This window comes from Phocoena sinus, chromosome 14 (assembly GCF_008692025.1).
Source record: "Phocoena sinus isolate mPhoSin1 chromosome 14, mPhoSin1.pri, whole genome shotgun sequence".
Taxonomy (NCBI): domain Eukaryota; kingdom Metazoa; phylum Chordata; class Mammalia; order Artiodactyla; family Phocoenidae; genus Phocoena; species Phocoena sinus.
The window spans coordinates 61,499,465-61,521,540 of record NC_045776.1 but is presented as its reverse complement, the minus strand read 5'-3'; the positions used below and the strand labels follow the sequence as shown (position 1 = coordinate 61,521,540).

Genomic DNA, 22,076 nt, shown 5'->3' with positions numbered 1-22,076 from the left:
CTTTCGTTTTCATTTGTCTGAAGATATTTCCTAGTTTCACTTGTCAGTTGTTCTTTGACCCATTCATTGTTCAAAAATATGTTGTTTAATTTCCACTTATTTGTTAATTTTCCAGTTGTTTTTTTTTTTTTTTTTACAGCAACTGATTTATAGTTTCATCCTATATTAGTCAGAAAAGATACTTGGTATGATTTCCATGTTCTTGAATTTGTTAAGACTTTTTTTTTTGGCCTAACATGTGATATATCCTGGAGAATATTCCATGTGTACTTGAGAAGAGCATGTATTCTGCTGCTGTTGCGTGGAGTATTCTGCATGTGTCTGTTAGGTACAATCAATCTATAGTGATGTTCAAGTCCTCTGTTTCCTTACTGGTCTTCTATCTGGTTGTTCTATCCATTATTGAAAATGGAGTATTGAAAACTCCTACTATTATTGTGTTATTGTCTATTTCTCTCTTCAATTTTGTCAGTGTTTGTATATTTGGGTGCTCTGATATTGGGAGCATATATATTAATTGTTATATCATCCTTGTGTATTGACACTTTTATCTTGTAAAATGTCCTTCTTTTTCTCTAGTGAGAGTTTTTGACTTAAAGTCTGTTTTGTCTGATATTAGTGTAGACACCCCTGCTCTCTTCTGGTTATTATTTATGTGGAATCCTTTCCTATCCTTTCATTTTCAGCCTGTGTGTGTCTTTATATGTAAGGTGAGTCTCTTGTAGACTGTATATAATTGCATTTTTTTTAGTCCATTCAGCCACTCTATGTCTTTTGTTTGGGGAATTTAATACATTTACAATTAATTACTGATAGTGAAGGACTTACTGTTTTAGTCTGTTTGAACTACTATGCAGTACCATAAACAAAGTGGCTTATAAACAACAATTTATTTCTCACAGTTCTATAAGCTGGGAAGTCCAAGATCATGGTGTTGGCAGATTTGATGTCTGATGAGCACCTGCTTCCTCATAGATGGTGCCTTCTTGCTGTGCCCTCGTGTGGTGGGAAAGGGCAAGCTTGCTCTCTGTAGGCTCTTTTATGAGAGCAGTAATCCCATTCATGAGGGCTCCATCTTCATGACCTAACCACTTCCCACAGGCCCTACCTCCTGATACCATTACTTTGGGGATGAGGATTTCAACATATGACTTTTGGGGGATGGGAACATTCAGATGATAGCACTTACTATTGGCACTTTGTTATTTTGTTAGGTTTTTTTTTTTGGTCCCTCTTTTCCTCTTGCTGCCTTTCTTTGTGTTTCATTGATTTTTTTGTGTGTTGACATGCTTTAAATTTTTCCTCATTTTCTTTTGTATATCTTCTATTGATATTTACTTTGTGGTTACTGTGAGGCTTACATAAGATCTTGTAACAATCTATTCTATTTTGATAACAACTTGAATCTACAAAAACTCCATTCTTTTATATCTCTCCACCTTCACTTTGTTTACATCTTTATATATTATTTATCCATTAACAGTTCTATAGTCACTTTTATGCTTTTATCTTTTAAATTCTATACCAGAATTAAAAGTGCTTTACACACCACCTTTACACCATTACTAGATTCTGTATTTGTCTATTTAATTTTACCAGAGCGTTTTATATCTTTATATGCTTTCACGTTGCTGTCTAACATCTTTTTGTTTCAACTTGCAGGACTTGCTTTAGCATTTCCTGTAAGTCACATCTAGTGGTGATGAACTCCCTCAGGTTTTGTTCACCAGGGAAAGTCTTTATTTCTTAATTTGTGAAGGACAGTTTTGCTGGATAGCATCCTTTTTTTTTTTAAGTTTTTAAAATTTATTTATTTTATTTATTTTTGGTTGCGTTGGGTCTTTGTTGCTGTGCGTGGGCTTTCTCTAGTTGCAGTGAGTGGGAGCTCCTCTTCGTTGCAGTGCACAGGCTTCTCATTGCAGTGGCTTCTCTTGTTGCAGAGCACAGGCTCTAGGCACACGGGCTTCAGCAGTTGTAGCACGCAGGCTCAGTAGTTGTAGTGCATGGGCTTAGTTGCTCCGTGGCATGTGGGATCTTCCTGAACCAGGGCTTGAACCCGTGTTCCCTGCATCGGCAGGCGGATTCTTAACCACTGCGCCACCAGGGAAGCCTCAGGATAATATCCTTGACTGGCACATTTTTTTTCCTTTCAGCATTTTCAATATATCATCCCACTACCTTCCGGCCTCTAAGTTTTCTGCTGAGATATCTGCTTATTATCTTACGGGAACTCACTTGTGATGAGTTGCTTTTCTCTTGCTACTTTCAAGATTCTGTCTGTCTTTGATTTTTGACAGTTTTTTGATTAAAAAGTGTCTTGGGTGGGGGCTGTTTAGGTTCATCCTATTTGGAGTCTTTTGAGCTTCTCAAATCTATTTCCTTTCTCAGATTAGAAAAGCCTTTTTTTTTTTTTTTGCAGTACCACCTGGCATGTGGGATCTTAGTTCCCTGACCAGGGATCAAACCCATCCCCCCTGCATTGGAAGCACAGAGTCTTAATCACTGGACCAACAGGGAAGTCCCTATTATTATTTTTTTAAATATGCTTTGTCTCTCTTTGCTCCTTCTTGGACTCTCATAATACATATTGGTCCATTTTATGCTGTTTTATAGGTCCCTTAGGCTTTGTCCATTTTTCATCAGTCTTTTTTTTTTATACCTGACTTGGTTAATTTCAATCATCAGAATTGCTGATTCTTTCTTCTGCCTGATCAAGTCTGCTGTTGAACCCCTCTAGTGAATATTTCAATTTAGTTATTATATTCTTCAGCTCCAGAATTTTTGTATGGTTCTTTTAAAAAATAGTTTCTCGGGCTTCCCTGGTGGCGCAGTGGTTAAGAGTCCGCCTGCCAATGCAGGGGACACGGGTTCGTGCCCTGGTCTGGGAAGATCCCACATGCCGCGGAGCGGCTGGGCCCATGAGCCATGGCCGCTGAGCCTGCGCGTCCGGAGCCTGTGCTCCGCAATGGGAGAGGCCACAACAGTGAGAGGCCCGCGTACCGCAAAAAAAAAAAAAAAAAATAGTTTCTCTTTGTTGATATTCTCATTTTGTTCATGCGTTGTTCTTAATCCACTTGGTTGTCTGTGCTCTTGTAGACCACTGTGCTTTAAGACAATTAATTTGAATTCTTTGTCATATAATTCATAGATTTCTGTGTCCTTGGGATTGGTTTCTGGAGATTGGTTTCTTTTGTTCTTTTGATTGAGCTATGTTTCTGTTTATTCTTGTGCCTCATGATTTTGGGGTTGTTGTTGAGTTTTATGTATTTGATAAAACAGCCACCTCTCTCAGTCTTCTTACAGGGAAGACCTTCACCAGTTGGGCTAGCTGGGGAGTCTGGGGGCCTCAGAAATGCTTTGTGGAGGACGTAATTTCTCTGGGCTTGTGCATGTAATTTCCCAGTTTGCATTGCAGGTTTCTTTTTCAGGTGCTTGTCATCTCTTGCTCCCTGTGGTGTCCAAGGCTTGTTCTCTGGTGCTGCAGCAGCAAGGTGCCACTCTCCCCTTTGTCCTCAGCAGTCCCCAGGCATCCAAAGTATGCTGTCTCCCCATCAGCATCCTGAGTCAGGTGAGACAGATACTGGTCCCTCAACAGCCCTCTGAGAAGCTGGACTGTTGGACCCACACTTTATTCTTCTCTTTCCCTCCAATTGGGTGCCTTTGGACTGTGTAGAGATGTTGCTGGCCTGTCTGTGGCACTGCAGGCTCTCTGGGGCTGCAGCACACCACTCCTGCCACCCCCCAACTCCACCTTTGCTTTCAGTGGCCCCCCGGCATCTAAACTCTGCCAGTTTCGTCAGGGCTCCAAGTCAGTCGAGGCAGAAACCAGCCACTCCAGCCCTGCAAAAAGCCAACCCGTTGGATGCAGTCCCCTCTTCCCTACCCCTCCATTCCCCCAGAAGCCTGGAGCTGGTGACTTTCTCCCAACATGCTGAGCTGTTGGCTTGAGGGAGGGACAGTTGTGGGTAAAGTGAAACCGCTCTTCTGTTTTCAGTGCAGCTGTTCTCAACTCTGGACTTGCCTGGGGAACTGGAACTCTTTAACTGGTTTCTGCTTCCCATAAAGGTATTTTGATTTGTAAGTGGTGTCTCTGTTGGGTCAAGGGCTAGGACTTCCTATCCCATCATCTGGCTGACATCCCGACCCAACAATAGTTTCCCAAAGGGAAACACATCAGGCTATAGAACCCAGAATAATTTATCAGAAATAAATCATTTACTGAGTGCTATGGAGTAGGGTGTACCCCTTAATATTATAAGCCCTAGTTTTACAGATGAGAAAGCCAAGGCACAGACGTAACACAACAAAATAGCAGGTAAAAAGTGACTGGTATGTAGTAGGCACTCAAAAATGAAAACCTTTTCTCTTATACTCAAACTCTTTTGAGATCGGGAAATTATTCTGGATGGAGGAAGGAGCCATGAACCAATGAATGCTGCAGCTTCTAGAAGCTGGAAAGGGGTAGGAAACGGATTCTTCCAAGACCCTCCAGAGAAAACGCAGCCCTGCCAGCACCTTGACTTAGCCCAGTGAGACCTATTCTGGAATTCTGACTTCCAGAATTCTAAGATAATAGATTTATTTTGTCTTAAGCCACTAAGTTTCTGGTAATTTGTTACAGCAGACATAGGAAACTAATATAGAAGTCTGAGTTTAAAAAAAAATACATTCAGATAAAATTACTCAGGAAACACTTTATTGCACAAAATTTACATCTGTTGTATATGATGAAAAGCATGGCAAAAACAACCTTTTGTTAATCCATTTTTCTTTGCGATTTTTCTGTGAAAAGTAAAGATTTCCTAATACATTCTTTTTATATAGTTGTTTAACAGTTGTGTTGGTAGTAAGTGTCTTGGGACATAAGGTATAAAACTGAAAACGGATCAGAAAAGTGCAGGGGGAAGACCACTGCCAAAGAGTAACCTCCAGGAACTCGGCATTTTCCATGGCAAGGCAGACGCTGAGGGGTCATCACACTGCAATTGAAGAACAAAATATTGTAATCCTTCAACTTTATCACTAAATCTCCTTTTAACACGTATTATAAAACTCTCCCTTTTGTTGTTGTTGTTCCTTTTGGTTTTGACACTTCTGTGATTTATTGTAAGGAAAAAACAAAGTAATACATTTCTGTATCTTTATATCAGCTGAAGATAAATTTCCTCAATTTCCAAGCCATAAAGATACGAACCAGAAAGGCTATAAATAGAGTCCATGGAGCAAAATCAAATTCAAAAGAAACAGTGGTTAAAAAAAAAAAAATCAATGCTGTGTGATTTGTATCAATTTGTTCTTCAAAAAAGCATGAATTAAAAAGACAGTCACCTACCTTGTAAAGTAGGCTTAGGTTACTTTTGTTATGCCTAAAGGCTAACTGATTTCCCTAGGTGTCATGCTCTTATTTCATAATAGAGAAAAGTATTTTAATTATAATGCATATTGATAGCTAAAGTACTGCTCACAAAGCTATACCTTTTGCTTAGAAAAAAAAGGAAAAACCTGAATTCCAAAGAGAACTTGTTTATCCTTATAAAAAGCTGCCTGGTATAATTAATGCAACACTAAGAATGAATACAACGAAGTATTTAAGATTTTCCTTTTTTTTTGAAAATCAGCCTTAATGAAACAACTGCAGACAACAGGTTGCTTAGCTGTCTTCTTTTGAAAAGTTCAGCTAACTTAAATTTTATATGAAGATGCCTAAATTTAACATAAACTTTCACTTATTTGGTCTACTTATATAGCATGTAAAAATGCAAGTTTATGAATACATAACCAGAGAAATCAGAGACTTAAGCTTTAGTGAAACTTACACATGGTTTGATTATCTGAAGCCATTCATTAAGATATTCAACAAGACCTAACGCATCTGGGATATTGTCTCCTTCCGAAACGAATTTCAGCAGAATCACCATTGGGATTTCTTTAGAACAGCTACAACAATTAAAAAGAATAATTAGATATTCTTCTACTGATACAAGATGATGGTTCCAGTGTGCCTGTTTTTATAGCTGAGATAATCTGCCAGGTTTTAGGCAAGGAGATGCCACATCACAAGATCACTTATGTACCTTCTATTTGTAGGGACAAAACTAGGAACCATGTAACACCCACCCTGGGCACATGAATGTTCCTGCCCCACACCAAGATCTGCACTGGAAAATTAAAAGAACATCAATTTTGTGAGAAATATCTGTAAATACCATGAATTTTAAAGCTACAGATGGTAGAGTTGCAGTATCTTGCAGATACAAACATTTAATTCAAAATGTTTAATTCAAAACAGAATTTAATTCAAAACAGAAAACAGAATTTAATTCAAAACAGAAAACAGACCAAGAAATTAGTAGTGGTAGTTTCTTCTGGGTGACAGAACTGAGTATTTAAAATTATTGTTTCTTTTGACTATTCTACATTTTCAAAATGTTCTATGAGGAACATGTCTTTCATAGTATTTTGTCTAGTGTTGCTAACTTTGTGGGCAAAGTTAACAGCTGCCCAGAGGTTGTTCTCTGCCCTCACGGTGTCACCCTATACTTGTGAGCTCAGGGTTGAGGAGGGTTCAGGCAGGCCCCAGGGCTCTTCCCCCAGCAGCTGTGCCCCTCTGGTTCTCTGCCTCATACTCTCCAGCTGTGTCAGCCACCCCAACTCTGGTTTCCAGTCCCCTCGACTTAGCAAGACGACTGCACTCTGCCTGGGTCCCCCCACCCCATGCTGCAGTCCAGCAGGAAGCTGGGGCAATAGCAGGACTCTACTGCTTTCTCCCAGGCTTCACAGCTGTGTGCTGCATGGTGTCCAATGTCTGATGAACAGTTGTTTCATTAATGTTGTCCAGTTTCCAATTGTTTATGGCAGGAGGGCAACTCTGCTATCAGCTACTCTGACACGGTCAGAAGCAAAGCTAGGAGACTGACTTGCAAAGAAGCAAGAAGTCAGTATGAAGGGGCAGAGTGCGGGGGCAGTGCAAAGAGAGCAGAATCCCCCTCCCCCTGCGGAGAAGGGCGAGACCAGCAAGGACAACCAGGAAGCGACGTGGGGCCGACTCTGGCAAACCGGGCAGGTTGTTGCAAAGGAGGCAAGAGGAGAAAAGGAGAGGGAACAAAAGCAAGGAATGCGACAGCTCTGGGGACACTGTGAGGGCCAGGAGGCCAGCATCTGTGCAGAGCGCACCAGGGGGCCAGGCCAGAGGGGCCTGGAGGGCTCTGGATGGCACATTGCGGAGGATGAACCAGATTCCACAAAAGGCAAGTAAAACTGCTGATGGATTTTTACTCAGGGAGTCTTGTCATCAGTTTTGCATTTTAGAAAGTTAATTCCAGCATTGCTGCTGAGGTGGTCAGGGCAGGTCAGAATGAGGCAGTAGGCGATCGATCAAGAGACCCTGACAGCAGCTGCTATGGCCTGGACTGTGTCCCTCCAGAGTCTACAAGTGGAAGCCTCACCCACAGGCGACTGTATCTGGAGGCAGGAGGTTTAGGAGGTAATTCAGTGAAAGGTCACAGGAGGGGGCCCTAATCCGATGGGACCATGGCCTTACAAGGAGAGAAGGAGCTCTCTCTCTGCTGCGTGAGGACACAGCCAGAGGTGGCCGTCTGCAGGCCAGGAAGAGGGCCCTCCCCAGAACCCGACCAGGCCAGCACCCTGACCTCCAGCCTCCAGAGCTGTGAGCAAACACATTTCTGTTGTTTAAGCCCCGCAGTCTATGCTGACAGAAGTGCAGGCCACGGGTGATGTGGCCTGAATGGAGCGAGAGAATGATTCAAAGCTGGTGGTTTGCAGGGCAGGTGTGGAGAATAACCAGGTGGCCAGGGTTTCTAGGCTGTGGTAAGAAAAGAGGTGAAATAATATATTATACTAAAGGGCATAAGCTAGACAGGGAAAGAAGTGAAAACACGAATGGAAGATAGACTACAAAAAAAAGAAAAGTTGAAGGAAATGATAGTTTTAATAAGAGCATAGATTTTCAGGTATAAAACAGGAGTTATTTAATGAGTACAGATCTTCTTTAGAACGATGACAAAGTTCTGAAAGTGGATGGTGGTGATGGGTACACAACAATGAATGTACTGAATGTCACTTAACTGTACCCTTAAAAATGGTTAATTTAATGTTATGTACATCTCACCACCACCACCACTGCAAAGAGGACTGACTGCAGAGGTTGCACAGAACATGTATTAGGACCCCTAACATGACACACATAATAAAGCATTAAATATGGCTTTTCAGGAACCAATTCTATAACCACATTTCAATCTTTCCCCTGAATGTAACAAGGTACCTGTTTAACGAAGACATTTTCAGAGTTCCAGTAAGTACTCCAAACACTATCCCAGTTATCTTACTTTCATTTTCAGATAAGATGGGCAGCAAATATACAGGTAAGCTCACCCTTCGTCATAGAGTGTTTTTGTGATACCTCCTCCAGGAATACGGACACAAAACTCAGAATCGTCTATTTCAGGAATGCATGGGCTTTTTTCCATTTCTTCCCAGTTAAGGCTCTGTATTTTATTCTGAACACTTTTTTGCATGGAAGGTGTAAGTAGGTACCTGAAGGGAGTACTGGAAACAATCATATAATTAACTAAAAACTCACAAATACGTACATTAAGACAATTAACAGTTCTTTTAGCAAAAATTATCTTGTTCTCCATATATTCTGCTGCACAAAGCAAAACACGCGTTTCAGCAGTCTATGGAAGAGCAACATGTAAAAATATTGCTCTGACTTGCTATTTACAAACTTAGGGGAGAGCAGAGAGACAGGAAAACTTAACCCAAGGCCAGGCCAGTGTGAAGATGTCCACAGCCACGCTCCCACCAGGCCCACTGTGAGAATGCCAGAAACTAAGTCTAGTCTTGAAAGGTTACTCTTGGCTAATAATTTCATCAGAATTTTACAGGTGAAGAAATGATAATGCAATAAACTAGTTTAGATTTTTAAGTCTTGGATACTTTGTCTTCTACCTAAGAATTCAATCTGACATGCCTGGGAGCTATACTTAAAGGCAACTGTAGTTCTGCAAATACAAATGGTTGAATATATGGAAATAAATAGAAACGTCAATCCAGTCTTTGAAAAATGATCAACCAATAAACATTAGGTACCCCTTCTCCTTTCCCTTCATCAGCTGAGGTTTGTGGCGCTGCCAGGCACGTGATACCACACAGCAGAACACAGCCCCAGAACCATTCCCGCCTTTACCCTAGGATCCCAGTGCCGCAGCCCTGGGAATGTCAAGGGCCCGCCACCTCTATTCCTCCTCGCTCATGTTCTTTACCTCCTTCTTTCTAAATTCCAGGGAGGACAGGAAAGGATATGCATGGCTTTAAAATTTTATTTTAACCTTTTAACAGAGAAATCATCCTAATAACTGTATAAATCATAGCAAAATACTTTTCCAAAGACACAGACATACCTGCGGAGCTGGAGGTCATTACGGTGATACGAGTGGCTGCTTGAAAGAACAACAACTTTGGCACAGTTGCTGCTTTTCACCCAGAAAAGCAGTTTCTCACAGAATGACTTTGATTTATACTTTGTATACCATTGAAAGAATAAAACAAAAACAGAAAAGTTAGATCCTAGAGTTACAATAAGAGTAGTCTATATAGTATTTCACCCACGTTATGTGATGATATATAGTTTATATATACTAAAATTATAATTATTTTTATATCTACTTACCATCCTTAGACTGAAGGTGAAAGATGAGGAGCAATGACTATATTTTTATTTTTTAACATCTTTATTGGAGTAGAATTGCTTTACAATGGTGCATTAGTTTCTGCTTTATAACAAAGTGAATCAGTTATACATATACGTACATCCCCATAGCTCCTCCCTCTTGCGTCTCCCTCCCACCCTCCCTATCCCACCCCTCAGGGTGGTCACAAAGCACTGAGCTGATCTCCCCATGCTATATGGCTGCTTCCCATTAGCTATCTACTTTCCATTTGGTAGTGTATATATGTCCACACAACTCTCTCACTTTGTCCCAGCTTACTCTTCCCCCTCCCCGTATCCTCAAGTCCATTCTCAAGTAGGTCTTCGTCTTTATTCCTGTCTTGCCCCTACGTTCTTTGTGACCATTTTTTTGGTATTTTTAGATTCTATATATATGTGTTAGCATACGGTATTTGTTTTTCTCTTTCTGACTTACTCCACTCTGTATGACAGACTCTAGGTCCATCCACCTCACCACAAATGATTCAATTTTGTTTCTTTTTATGGCTAATATTCCATTGTATATATGTGCCACATCTTCTTTATCCATTCATCTGTCAATGGACACTTAGGTTGCTTCCAAGTCCTGGGTATTGAAAATAGAGCTGCATAGAACACTGTGGCACATGACTCTTTTGAATTATGGTTTTCTCAGGGTGTGTGTATGTGTGTGTGTGTGTATATATATATAGTGGGATTGCTGGGTCTTATGGTAGTTCTATTTTTAGTTTAATTTTTTTTTTTTTTTTTTTTGCGGTATGCAGGCCTCTTACTGTTATGGCCTTTCCCATTGCAGAGCACAGGCTCCAGAAGCGCAGGCTCAGCGGCCATGGCTCATGGGCCTAGCCGCTCTGCGGCATGTGGGATCTTCCTGGACCGGGGCACGAACCCGTGTCCCCTGCATCAGCAGACGAACTCTCAACCACTGTGCCACCAGGGAAGTCCTATTTTTAGTTTTTTAAGGAACCTCCATACTGTTATCCATAGCAGCTGTATCAATTTACATTCCCACCAACAATGCAAGAGGGTTCCCTTTTCTCCACATCCTCTCCAGCACTTGTTGTTTGTAGATTTTTTGATGGTGGCCATTCTGATTCGTGTGAGGTGATACCTCATTGTAGTTTTGATTTGCATTTCTCTAAATGATTAGTGATGTTGAGCATCCTTTCATGTGTTTGTTGGCAATCTGTATATCTTCTTTGGAGAAATGTCTATTTCGGTCTTCTGCCCATTTTTGGATTGGATTTTTTTTTTGCTATTGAGCTGCAGGAGCTGCTTGCATATTTTGGAGATTAATGCTTTGTCAGTTGCTTCCTTTGCAAATAGTTTCTCCCATTCTGAGGTTTGTCTTTTCATCTTATGGTTTCCTTTGCTGTGCAAAAGCTTTTCACTTTCATTAGGTCCCATTTGTTTATTTTTGTTTTTATTTCCATTTCTCCAGGAGGTGGGTCAAAAAGGATCTGTTGTGATCTGTGTCATGGAGTGTTCTGCCTATGTTTTCCTCTAAGAGTTTTATAGTGTCTGGCCTTACATTTAGGTCTTTAATCCATTTTGAGTTTACTTTTGTGTATGGTGTTAGGGAATGTGCTAATTTCATTCTTTTACATGCAGCTGTCCAGTTTTCCCAGCACCACTTACTGAAGAGGCTGTTCACTGTATATTCTGGCCTCCTTTATCAAAGATAAGGTGACCATAGGTGCATGGGTTTATCTCTGGGCTCTCTATCCTGTTCCGTTGATCTATATTTCTGTTTTTGTGCCAGTACCATACTGTCTTGATTACTGTAGCTTTCTAGTATAGTCTGAAGTCAGGGAGCCTGATTCCTCCAGCTCCATTTTTCCTTCTCAAGATTGCTTTGGCTATTCGGGGTCTTTTGTGTTTCCATACAAACTGAAATTTTTTGTTACAGTTCTGTGAAAAATGCCATTGGTAGTTTGATAGGGATTGCACTGAATCTGTAGATTGCTTTGGGTAGTAGAGTCATTTTCACAATGTTGATTCTTCCAATCCAAGAACATGGTATATCTCTCCATATGTCTGTATCATCTTTCTTTCATCAGTGTCTTATAGTTTTCTGCATACAGGTGTTTTGTCTCCTTAGGTAGGTTTATTCCTAGGTATTTTATTCTTTTTGTTGCAATGGTAAATGGGAGTGTTTCCTTAATTTCTCTTTCAGATTTTTCATCATTAGTGTATAGGAATGCAAGAGATTTCTGTGCATTAATTTTGTATCCTGCTACTTTACCAAATTCATTGATTGGCTCTAGTAGTTTTCTTGTAGCATCTTTAGGATTCTCTATGTATAGTATGTCATCTGCAAACAGTGACGGTTTTACTTCTTCTTTTCTGATTTGGATTCCTTCTTTTTCTTTTTCTTCTCTGATTGCTGTGGCTAAAATTTCCAAAACTATGTTGAATAATAGCAGTGAGAGTGGGCAACCTTGCCTTGCTCCTGATCTTAGTGGAAATGGTTTCAGTTTTTCACCACTGAGAATGATGTTGGCTGTGGGTTTGTCATATATGGCCTTTATTATGTTGAGGTAAGTTCCCTCTATGCCTACTTTCTGGAGGGTTTTTATCATAAGCGGGTGTTGAATTTTGTCAAACCTGTTTCTGCATCTAATGAGATGATTATATGGTTTTTCTCCTTAAAATTGTTAACATGGTTTATCACATTGATTGATTTGCATATACTGAAGAATCCTTGCATTCCTGGGATAAACCCCACTTGATCACGGTGTATGATCCTTTTAATGTGCTGTTGGATTCTGTTTGCTAGTATTTTGTTCAGGACTTTTGCATCTATGTTCATCAGTGATATTGGCCTGCAGCTTTCTTTTTTTGTGGCATCTTTGTCTGGTTTTGGTATCAGGGTGATGGTGGCCTCGTAGAATGAGTTTGGGAGTGTTCCTCCCTCTGCTATATTTTCTAAGAGTTTGCGAAGGATAGGTGTTAGCTCTTCTCTAAATGTGTAATAGAATTCGCCTGTGAAGCCATCTGGTCCTGGGCTTTTGTTTGTTGGAAGATTTTTAATGACAGTTTCAATTTCAGTGCTTGTAAGTGGTCTGTTTATATTTTCTATTTCTTCCTGGTTCAGTCTCGGAAGGTTGTGCTTTTCTAAGAATTTGTCCATTTCTTCCAGGTTGTCCATTTTATTGGCATATAGGTGATTTTAGTAATCTCTCAGCAACCAAACCAAAAAACAAATCCACCAATGATAACAAGCGCTAAAAACTGTACTAAAAAAAAACCCCAAAACCAAAAAACGCTGTCAGAACCCTAGGACAAATGGCAAAAGCAATGCTATACAGACAAAATCACACAAAGAAGCATACACATACACACTCACAAAAAGAGAAAAAGGAAAAAAAATATATATATATATAAAAAAATAAAAAGAGAGCAACCAAATCAATAAATAAATCTACCAATGATAAGCTCTAAATACTAAACTAAGATAAACATAAAACCAGAAACAAATTAGATGCAGAAAGCAAACTGCATGTCTACAGTTGCTACCAAAGTCCACTGCTTCAATTTTGGGATGATTCGTTGTCTATTCAGGTATTCCAGAGATGCAGGGTACATCAAGTTGATTGTGGAGATTTAATCCACTGCTCCTGAGGCTGCTGGGAGAGATTTCCCTTTCTCTTCTTTGTTCACACAGCTCCTGGGGTTCAGCTTTGGATTTGGCCCTGCTTCTGCGTGTAGGTTGTGTGAGGGCATCTCTTCCCCACCCAAATAGGACAGGGTTAAAGAAGTGGCTGCTTAGGGGGCTCTGGCTCACTCAAGCCGGGGAGAGGGAGGGGTACGTAATGTGGGGCGAGCCTGTGGTGGCAGAGGCTGGCGTGACGTTGTAACAGCCTGAGGCGTGCCATGTGTTCTCCCGGGGAAGCTGTCCCTGGATCAAAGGCCTCTGGCAGTGGTGGGTCGCACAGGCTCCCGGGAGGGGAGGTGTGGATAGTGACCTGTGCTTGCACACAGGCTTCTTGGTGGCTGTAGCAGCAGCCTTAGCATCTCATGCCTGTCTCTGGGGACCGCACTGATAGACGTGGCTCACGCCCATCTCTGGAGGTTGTTTAGGTGGTGCTCTGAATCTCCTTGTGCATCCAAAAACAATGGTCTCTTGCATTTTAAGCAGGTCCAGAGTTTTCCCTGGACTCCCTCCCTGTTAGCTGTGGCACACTAACCCCCTTCAGGCTGTCTTCACGCAGCCAACCCCAGTCCTCTCCCTGGGATCTGACCTCCGATGCCTGAGCCTCAGCTCCCAGCCCCCATGTGCCCCGTCGGGTGAGCAGACAAGCCTCTCGGGCTGGTGAGTGCTGGTCGGCACCGATCCTCAGTGCGGGAATCTCTCCACTTTGCCCTCTGCACCCCTCTTGCTGCGCTCTCCTCTGTGGCTCCAAAGCTTCCCCCCAGCCACCCCCCGTCTCCGCCGGTGAAGGGGCTTCCTAGTGTGTGGAAACTTTTCCTCCTTCACAGCTCCCTCCCAGAGGTGCAGGTCTTGTCCCTATTCTTTTGTCTCTGTTTTTCCTTTTTTCTTTTGCCCTACCCAGGTACATGGGGAGTTTCTTGCCTTTTGGGAAGTCTGAGGTCTTCTGCCAGCGTTCAGTAGGTGTTCTCTAGGAGTTGTTCCACATGTAGATGTGGTGATGTAGTTTAGATGTATTTGTGGGGAGGAAGGTGATCACCACGTCTTACTCCTCCACCATCTTGAAGGCACCCCACAATGACTATTTATTTTATCTTTACAACTAGAGATAAGCTAAGTGTGAGGAATCTAGATTTCAGTTTCCTGGTTCTGTACTTCAGTGATCTATTGTTACTCAAAAACCACCACGTGGTTATCTATGAGACGTTCTTGCCAGAAATTTCTGCCCTAAATCTGATCAGAAAGAAACAGTTAGGTGAATCCAGAAGGCTGAACATCTGGCCTGGGTCCCTCAGAGGAGTCAATATTGTAAATCACAGAAAGAGGAGGGCAGCTCTACACTGAACACCAACTGAAAAGATATAACAGCCTAAGGCAACACACAAACCTTGCCTGGATCCAGAATTGAAGGATATTTGGGGAACAACTGGGGAATTTGAATATGCCGAATGCTAGTACTTAATAATTCACTGAATGCTGACTTTCTAGGTGTGTGGCAGTGTTGTGGTTGTGAGGTTGTGTGTGAAGAAGAGTCTCCTTCTTGTATGGAGTGAGCAGTATGATGTCAGCAGCCTCTTTTTGGACTGTTTGGCAGGAGGAAACTGTGTGTACTTGCGCAAAGAGAATCAAGCAGGTGTGGCAAGATGTGAACAGATGACTGATCTGGGATCTGGGTCATAAAATTTGGGGGGAAAACCCATTTTATGGAAACTCTTTTCAGAGACTGTTAATAAAATAATTATTCAATAAAATTTAAAATGCAGGTAAGAAATGGCTACCTTTTAAAAACAGAAGGACAGTTTGTGTCGTGGTTAAGAGAGGCCAGCTCCAGAGACAGGCTGCCGAGTCTAGAATGCTGGCTCCACCCATGAACCACATGGCTTGAGCAAGCTGCCTGAGCTTCTGTGTTTCCGATTTCTCACTTGTAAAATTAAGATAATTAGCATCTGCCTCCTAGGATTGTTGTGAGGACTGAGTAGAGCAACATGTTTGAAGTATTTAGAGTATTATTGGTGCAAAGAATCTATGCTCAAAAAATGTTTGCTACTTTGAAATCACTCTTTATTTATATCTATCAACAATTTCAGGGACTTCCCTGGTGGCGCATTGGTTAAGAATCTGCCTGCCAATGCAGGGGACACGGGTTTGAGCCCTGGTCCGGGAAGATCCCACATGCTATGGAGCAACTAAGCCCGTGCGCCACAACTACTGAGCCTGTGTTCTAGAGCCCGCAAGCCACAACTACTGAGCCTGCGTGCCGCAACTACCAAAGCGTGTGCGCCTAGAGCCCGTGCCCTGCAACGAGAAGCCACTGCAATGAGAAGCCGAGCAGCCCCCGCCCAAAGCCTGCGCACCGCAACCAAGAGTAGCTCCTGCTCGCCACTACTAGAGAAAGCCCACATGCAGCAACGAAGACCCAACACAGCCAATAAATAAATTAATTAAAAAAAATTCATTTAGAAGTGTCTGAATTGTCCATCTTACTTCTCGAACTTACACTGATATTAGGAAGAGAACAAAAAAGCCACGTGGCACAATGTAAAACTGCTAGCAACTCTCACTGCCAAACTTTTTGTGTGGTATTGTTAACTAAGGAAAGAGTAATAAATATTAAAATAACAATAGCTCCATTCATGATAGCCTCAAACTGGAAAAAAATCAAATGCTCCATCAACAGTATGTGTAAATCATGGTTTATTTACATAACAGATTCATGCACAGAGGTGAGAAGGAAGTAACTACCTCTACCTGCAACAATGTGGAAGCACCTCGCAGACAGAATGTGGAGTAAAGGAGGCCAGACGTGAAGTGCACCCGTGAGATTCCGCTCCTACAACATGGTGACTGTGGGGGTGTGTGGAGGGGCCCCCGGGAAGGGGAGACCTTTCTGCCCCCCTGAACAGGTGGTACCTCAATCCACTCTACACCAAGGCTCTGTCTAGAAGCCGAGGATACAGGAGTGAATGACACCTTGTCACTTTTCTCAGGGAACTTCCATTCTATCAGGTGGGAAGTGAGGAGTCGTGAAGAAAACTAGCTCAGGATAAGACAAGAGAAAGGATGCTGGGGGTAGGCCTTTCTGATGAGGGACAGCTAAGCAAAGACTAAATGAAGTGAGCCATTCAGGTGTCCAGTGGAGAAGTGGTCCAGGCAGAGAAACTACTGTGAAGACTGAGACAGGATGAGCTTAATGTGTTTGAACAGCACAGGGTGGCCAGTGTGGCTGGAGCAGGGCAAGCAAGAGGGGGAGCAAGGGACAGGCATGCAGGACAGCTGGACGTGGGGCCAGGGACAGAGCTGCCCCGCAGACGCTCCATGGTAACCAAATGCTCTTTATGGCAGCTGCTCGCCACGCATGGCTGTGGAGAACTTGCAATGTGGCTACTGGGACAGAGGAACTGAATTTTAAATTTTACTTACTTTTAATGAATGAGTCAAAATTTAAACAGCTACATGTGTCTAGTGGCTGCCACATCAGAGATGTAGGGCCTGTCGGGCCGTGGTGAGGGCTGTGAACTCGCTTTGAGATGGGAGGCTACTGGCGGGTTTGGAAGGCAGAAGTGACATGCTTTGATTAAGATTTAAAGGATCATGGGTAGAGCTGTCTGCAGGGCGGGTGGTGCAGAAGCAGAATCAGGGCATGAGGGAGGGGGTGGCTGGACTGGAGTGGTGGCAGCAGAAGACGAAAGAAGTTGGATTCAGAAAATATTTTCATATATATATAATTTTTATGTAGATGCCACTGGTTTGAAATGTAACTCAAATAGAATAAACCTGTAATATTTATATGCTTAAAGTTTTTCACCAATGCTACCTGAATCAGGAATATATAAGACCCAAGCTATATGTCCCAATTCCTTTCAATATATTCATGAAACAATACTAACAACTCTGAAATTTTATGAGTATTTCTCTATAGAATCAGACCTTGCTTAACTGTATAAACATAAACAAAGAAATGACTTTTGAGTCTTAATGATAATGACTCAGTATTTTCTCATTATATTGCACTTTAATAAACTTAAGAAGGCAAAAATAACATACTAACCTTAATAAAAATGGATCTTAACTGAAGAGCCACTAGTTTCTTTGAAGGCGACGCATACACTGCAAGTCCAAGAAAATGAAACCAAATGATAGTTAAATTGAAGGAGTCATACAAGTGAAGTTAAAATGATAAAAAGCTGAACTAGGAGAACTTCTGTATCTAAATGTTTTCGATAGTTAAAATATAGAACATATGCACTATATCATTTAGTTAAAACAAAACACTTTAATACCTCAGAATTCACCTGTGGGCTTTATTCTATAGAATACATTCAGTGCTGAAAAGTTAACTGTAAGAAAATTATCAAAAATTATTTCTCTTCTTTGACTGTAAATCCAGAGAAGTATTCCCCTGGAAATTTCTAGCATTATGACAAATGACAGCATTCTTAAGACCGTTTTTGGTTTCTGATATTCTTTCCTCTTTTCTCTAGAGAACAGCAACAGTCATTGTGATTAGAACAAGGAAGAATAAAATGCAGCGAATGTTAGCTGTGTAATAAAATACCTGCAATAGGTACATGTGTTCTTTAGGAGTTTTTGAAAGACCTGAAATAACATGCAAAAATTTTTGTGAGTCGACGTGTGTGAATTTTTTCTGCAAAAAGGATCCACAATTTTCATCAGATTCTACAAGGGGCCCACTTTACTGATGCTTAAGAGGTCCTGCCCAACTTCGCCTCCAAGAATGAGACACTCCAAAATGACCCAAGGACAAAATAGAGAGTGCCTGAGGACATGTGATTAGGCCACTGTGCCAAGGGCTAAGCTTTCAGTTACTGTAAAAAGATTACAAATAACCCTAGACTTGGGCACAGCCTTCGGTGGATCATGTCTCTCCTGTTATACAGGTCTTTTCGGGGTTGTCTCATTGGACTGGTGCACGTGGGGTGGCCACGGCTGTGCTCCATCAGCGAGTCTGCTGACCACCAGGTATATGTGGGGCAAAGGAGGCTAGAGCAGGTCTAGGAATTAGGGAAAAGGGCAGGCTGAGCTTTAAAATATAAGATGTACCACTTTCTACAACAGCAACACTTGTGTTCTCTCCACCAGTGTATCACGAAGGTCTTTTTCTGTTGTTAAGACCCTGTTTTCCAGATCCTTTTTCTTGTCAGGTGATGTAACATCGCCTTTCACGTATTCTGGCTAAAATATTTAGCTTTTAAACAATCAAGCCTTTATTCCTAACTCCAGTTTCAGAAAATACAGAAACTAGAGGAAAGTGGCAAATGACACCACAGGAAGCAATCAGACAAACGTAGAAGGTGGGACGTTCTATAGGACAATGTGTCCAGCTTTTTCCTTCAATAAATCAGTTTTGCCAAGAAGGAAAAGAGATTATGCAGGGTAAGAGATTTCAAAGGCACGATAATCAGAAGTACTATGGCCTGGTCTGGACAAACTAACTTTAAAGGACAGTTTTGGGTAAACTGGGCCTCTCTGAATATGGATAGGGTATAGGAAGATATTGCTAATTTTGTTAAATGCAATGGTGTTTTAGCTATGTAAGAAAATGTACTATAAGGGGTGCATACTTACATATTTGGGGGTGGAATGTTGTGATGTCTATAATTTATTTCAAAAAGACACCTCATCTTAAAAAATAAAAAAGTGGATTAAAGAACTGTCTCCAACGGACCTGCTGCCAGTTTGTGTCAGAGGAAAAAGCCAGTGGGTCTTCTGCTGGAGCGAAGGTGCGTTAGCAGGTGACGGGGAGGCAGGTCTCTGGGTCAGGCTGCCTCGATTAATCATGGGACCATGATTCCCTGTGCACTGGTTCCCTGATCTATAAAACCACCCATGGAGTAGTTGTGAGCATTAAGTGAATTAACACATGTAAATGCACAGTGTTCAGATCAGAGGAGATACTCAACAAATGACAGTTGTTATCATTAATCTAAATATAAAAATTCTAGTTCTACCATTTACAGTCCTTTGTCCTTCAAGGCAATAATTGAAATTATCTAGTGTTAATAAAACCATCTTTCTAAAGTGTATTTCATTATTGCAAGCTCATGACATGGTTAGTAAGACTGACAAAACCCAAAATGCTTCCTCACTTGTTTCTCGGTCCACCTACGGTCTTTCATGTTCCTCTGTCACCTTTGGCTTCTAAACCGAAGACTGAGAGGCCAAGGCAGCAGCTGCCCATCACGCGAAGTAACTGGAGGCTCCTTTGTTTTCCTCTCCTCCCGAGGGGCAGTCTCATCATGAACACAGTGGTTGGGGGCTGTAAACTGTGTGCCCCAACTAACCCAGCTTGACAGTCCAACGAGGAACTGTGGAGACGTACGGCGTGGGAAGAGCCCACACCCACTGCGGTGTTAGGAAACTCGGCCTCTCTGAGCCTCGTCAGTGTTACAACGGATTCTACAACGTGACAGGATGGCAGAGGCCTGTGTGAGGTAGGGTATATTAAACATATGGGACTGAGCCCAGTGGAATTCTCTCTCCCTGATATTAGTGATGCTTACCCATGCCAGTAAGGAGAGAAAATAAAACTGAGGATAAAAGGGGAAAAACCCCATGTTAAACAAATAGGTATCTCAAATTCCATCCAAGGATACAAATACAACCACATCTCTCAAGGGAGCTGCCATTTAGGAAAGGCTAAGGCCTAAACCAGGGTGTATGCAGGAGAGGAAAACACAGTGTCCTGAACTCTGCACAGAGCCGGTGCCAGGCGCTGTAGGACATACTGAGAGGGTCTGGTTCTGATTTAAAACAACTCTACCTTGTAGGAGAATATAACACACCTTCAGCATTTATACTGAGTTCTGTTGAATTTTCTTCTGCAGTTGCATATGGATTGTTTCCAACCATCGGCACAAGACAATCAGTATAGAAGTAACCAATCTTATACATATTCAGTGTAGAAATAATCAGATCTATTGCAAGCTGGCCAACATTTCCAACAGATACTGCTGGCTGAAACAGTAAAATAATATATTCATTAAGTCAACCAAATTAGCAGCACTTTAAAAAGTTTAGTCAGAAGACAACAATCACAGCACTGGTACTACACGCTTACACTCAGGTGAATCACAGCTGGATTCTGACCCCTTCATTAGCTCCACCTTTCAGACTACTGATTGAACACTTACTAAATACCCCAATGGAATGAATCTTCCATTTCTTCAACCTAACATGGCTTCCCTCTTCACCACTCCACTGTCAAGGGTACCACTAGTATCTTTTGTACATTACTTTCTCTATGACATTTTTCTTTTTCTTTTTTTTTTTTGCCAGGTATCTCCTGCAAAAACACTTCTTGTCTTTTGTGATTAATAAATATTTTTCAGGGAGATACTTTGAAATGAAGTCAAATTTCCTTCCTCAGTACACTATCACATGCTAATTTAAGCATTTATTGACATTTTATTTCTTTTTTGGCCACGCAGCATGCGAGATCTTAGTTCCTGGACCAGGGATCAAACCCGTGCCCCCTGCAGTGGAAGGGTGAAGTCCTAACCACTGGACCACCAGGGAAGTCCCCATTAATATTTCTTGTGTGCACTATTATGATGAAAATTATCAAAAAGTTAACTTTTCTATTACCATCATCCTTTTTAAAAACTAAAATATAATTGACATATAACATTATATTAATTTCAGTTGTACAACATTGTGATTCGACATCTGTACATACTGCAATATGATCACCTCAACAGGTCTAGTTAGCAACCAATGTCACACAGTCAGAAAATCCTTTTTTTCTTGTGATGAGAACTTTTTAAGATCTACTCTGTTAACAACTTTCAAATGTACAATACAGTATTAACTATAGTCATCATGCTTCGAGTTACATCCCGGGACTTATTTTTGACTAGAGATTTGTACTTCTGACCCCCTTCTCCCATTTTATCCACCCCTGCTGGCAAGCACCAATCTATTCTCTGTATCTATAAGTTTTTGTTTGTTTGTTTTTTAAATTCCAAATATGAAGCTTTTCTTAAGAGGTCCTTGTGTCCCTCCCCCTCCCAATAAATCCTAGGGTCTTTCTGTACCTTTTTCAACGTTCTAACCTTATTTATATACATGTGTTTTCAACTAAACTGCAAAATCCTTGAGGACAAGAATCTAGTCTTTTTTGTCACATTTTGACACCACAGAACGCTCACTGAGTGAGCCAAAGTCTTTAGCAACCCGTCTGTAGTTTCCTGGCTAATGACAACGATTCGCTAGCTTGAACCTGACTCCCGAACTAACTGAGAAAAGGTTTTCCAGGATGAAATGTAAAGCGAGTGGCCCGCACGACACTAGCTGAGCACAGGTCACTCACTCCCCAGCACGTTTCGCTCTCAGCCACCAGGACTCGGGGCCGTAGACCCGCGCGCGTTCGGGGACCGCCGCTCGGACCCCCACCCCGCCCCCTCCCTCGGGGCCGGACTCACCATCAGGAGCGTGCACCCCGCGAGGTCGGGGACTGAGTCCCCGCAGGGGACGAACATGGTCTAGACGGCTGCTACAGCGGGAAAAGCCTGCGGCCGGAAATGCGGACGGGCGGTGCGCGGGGTCCTACGAGGCCTTCGGCGCGGGGTTCTTCGAGGCCCACGGCACGGGGTCCTGAGGTGCCCGTGCCACCGCCTGACGAGGCGGCGTGCGGCAGGGCCTGCGTGGAGGGGCGGTGGCAGGGGCGGCGCC

General features: G+C 42.1%; 1 protein-coding gene across 1 annotated transcript; it reads right to left on the bottom strand.

Annotated features, from left to right (window-relative positions):
* Positions 1–4,674: 4,674 nt before the first annotated feature.
* On the bottom strand, positions 4,675–22,039 carry PSMG2 (proteasome assembly chaperone 2). Its single transcript, XM_032602819.1, has 7 exons — positions 21,827–22,039; positions 20,189–20,360; positions 17,434–17,492; positions 9,426–9,544; positions 8,395–8,568; positions 5,817–5,937; positions 4,675–4,979 (listed from the first exon to the last, which is right to left on the bottom strand). The coding sequence occupies exons 1-7, from the start codon at positions 21,881–21,883 to the stop codon at positions 4,887–4,889; spliced, it is 795 nt and encodes a 264-aa protein (XP_032458710.1). The 5' UTR covers positions 21,884–22,039; the 3' UTR covers positions 4,675–4,886.
* Between the last annotated feature and the right edge of the window lie 37 nt (positions 22,040–22,076).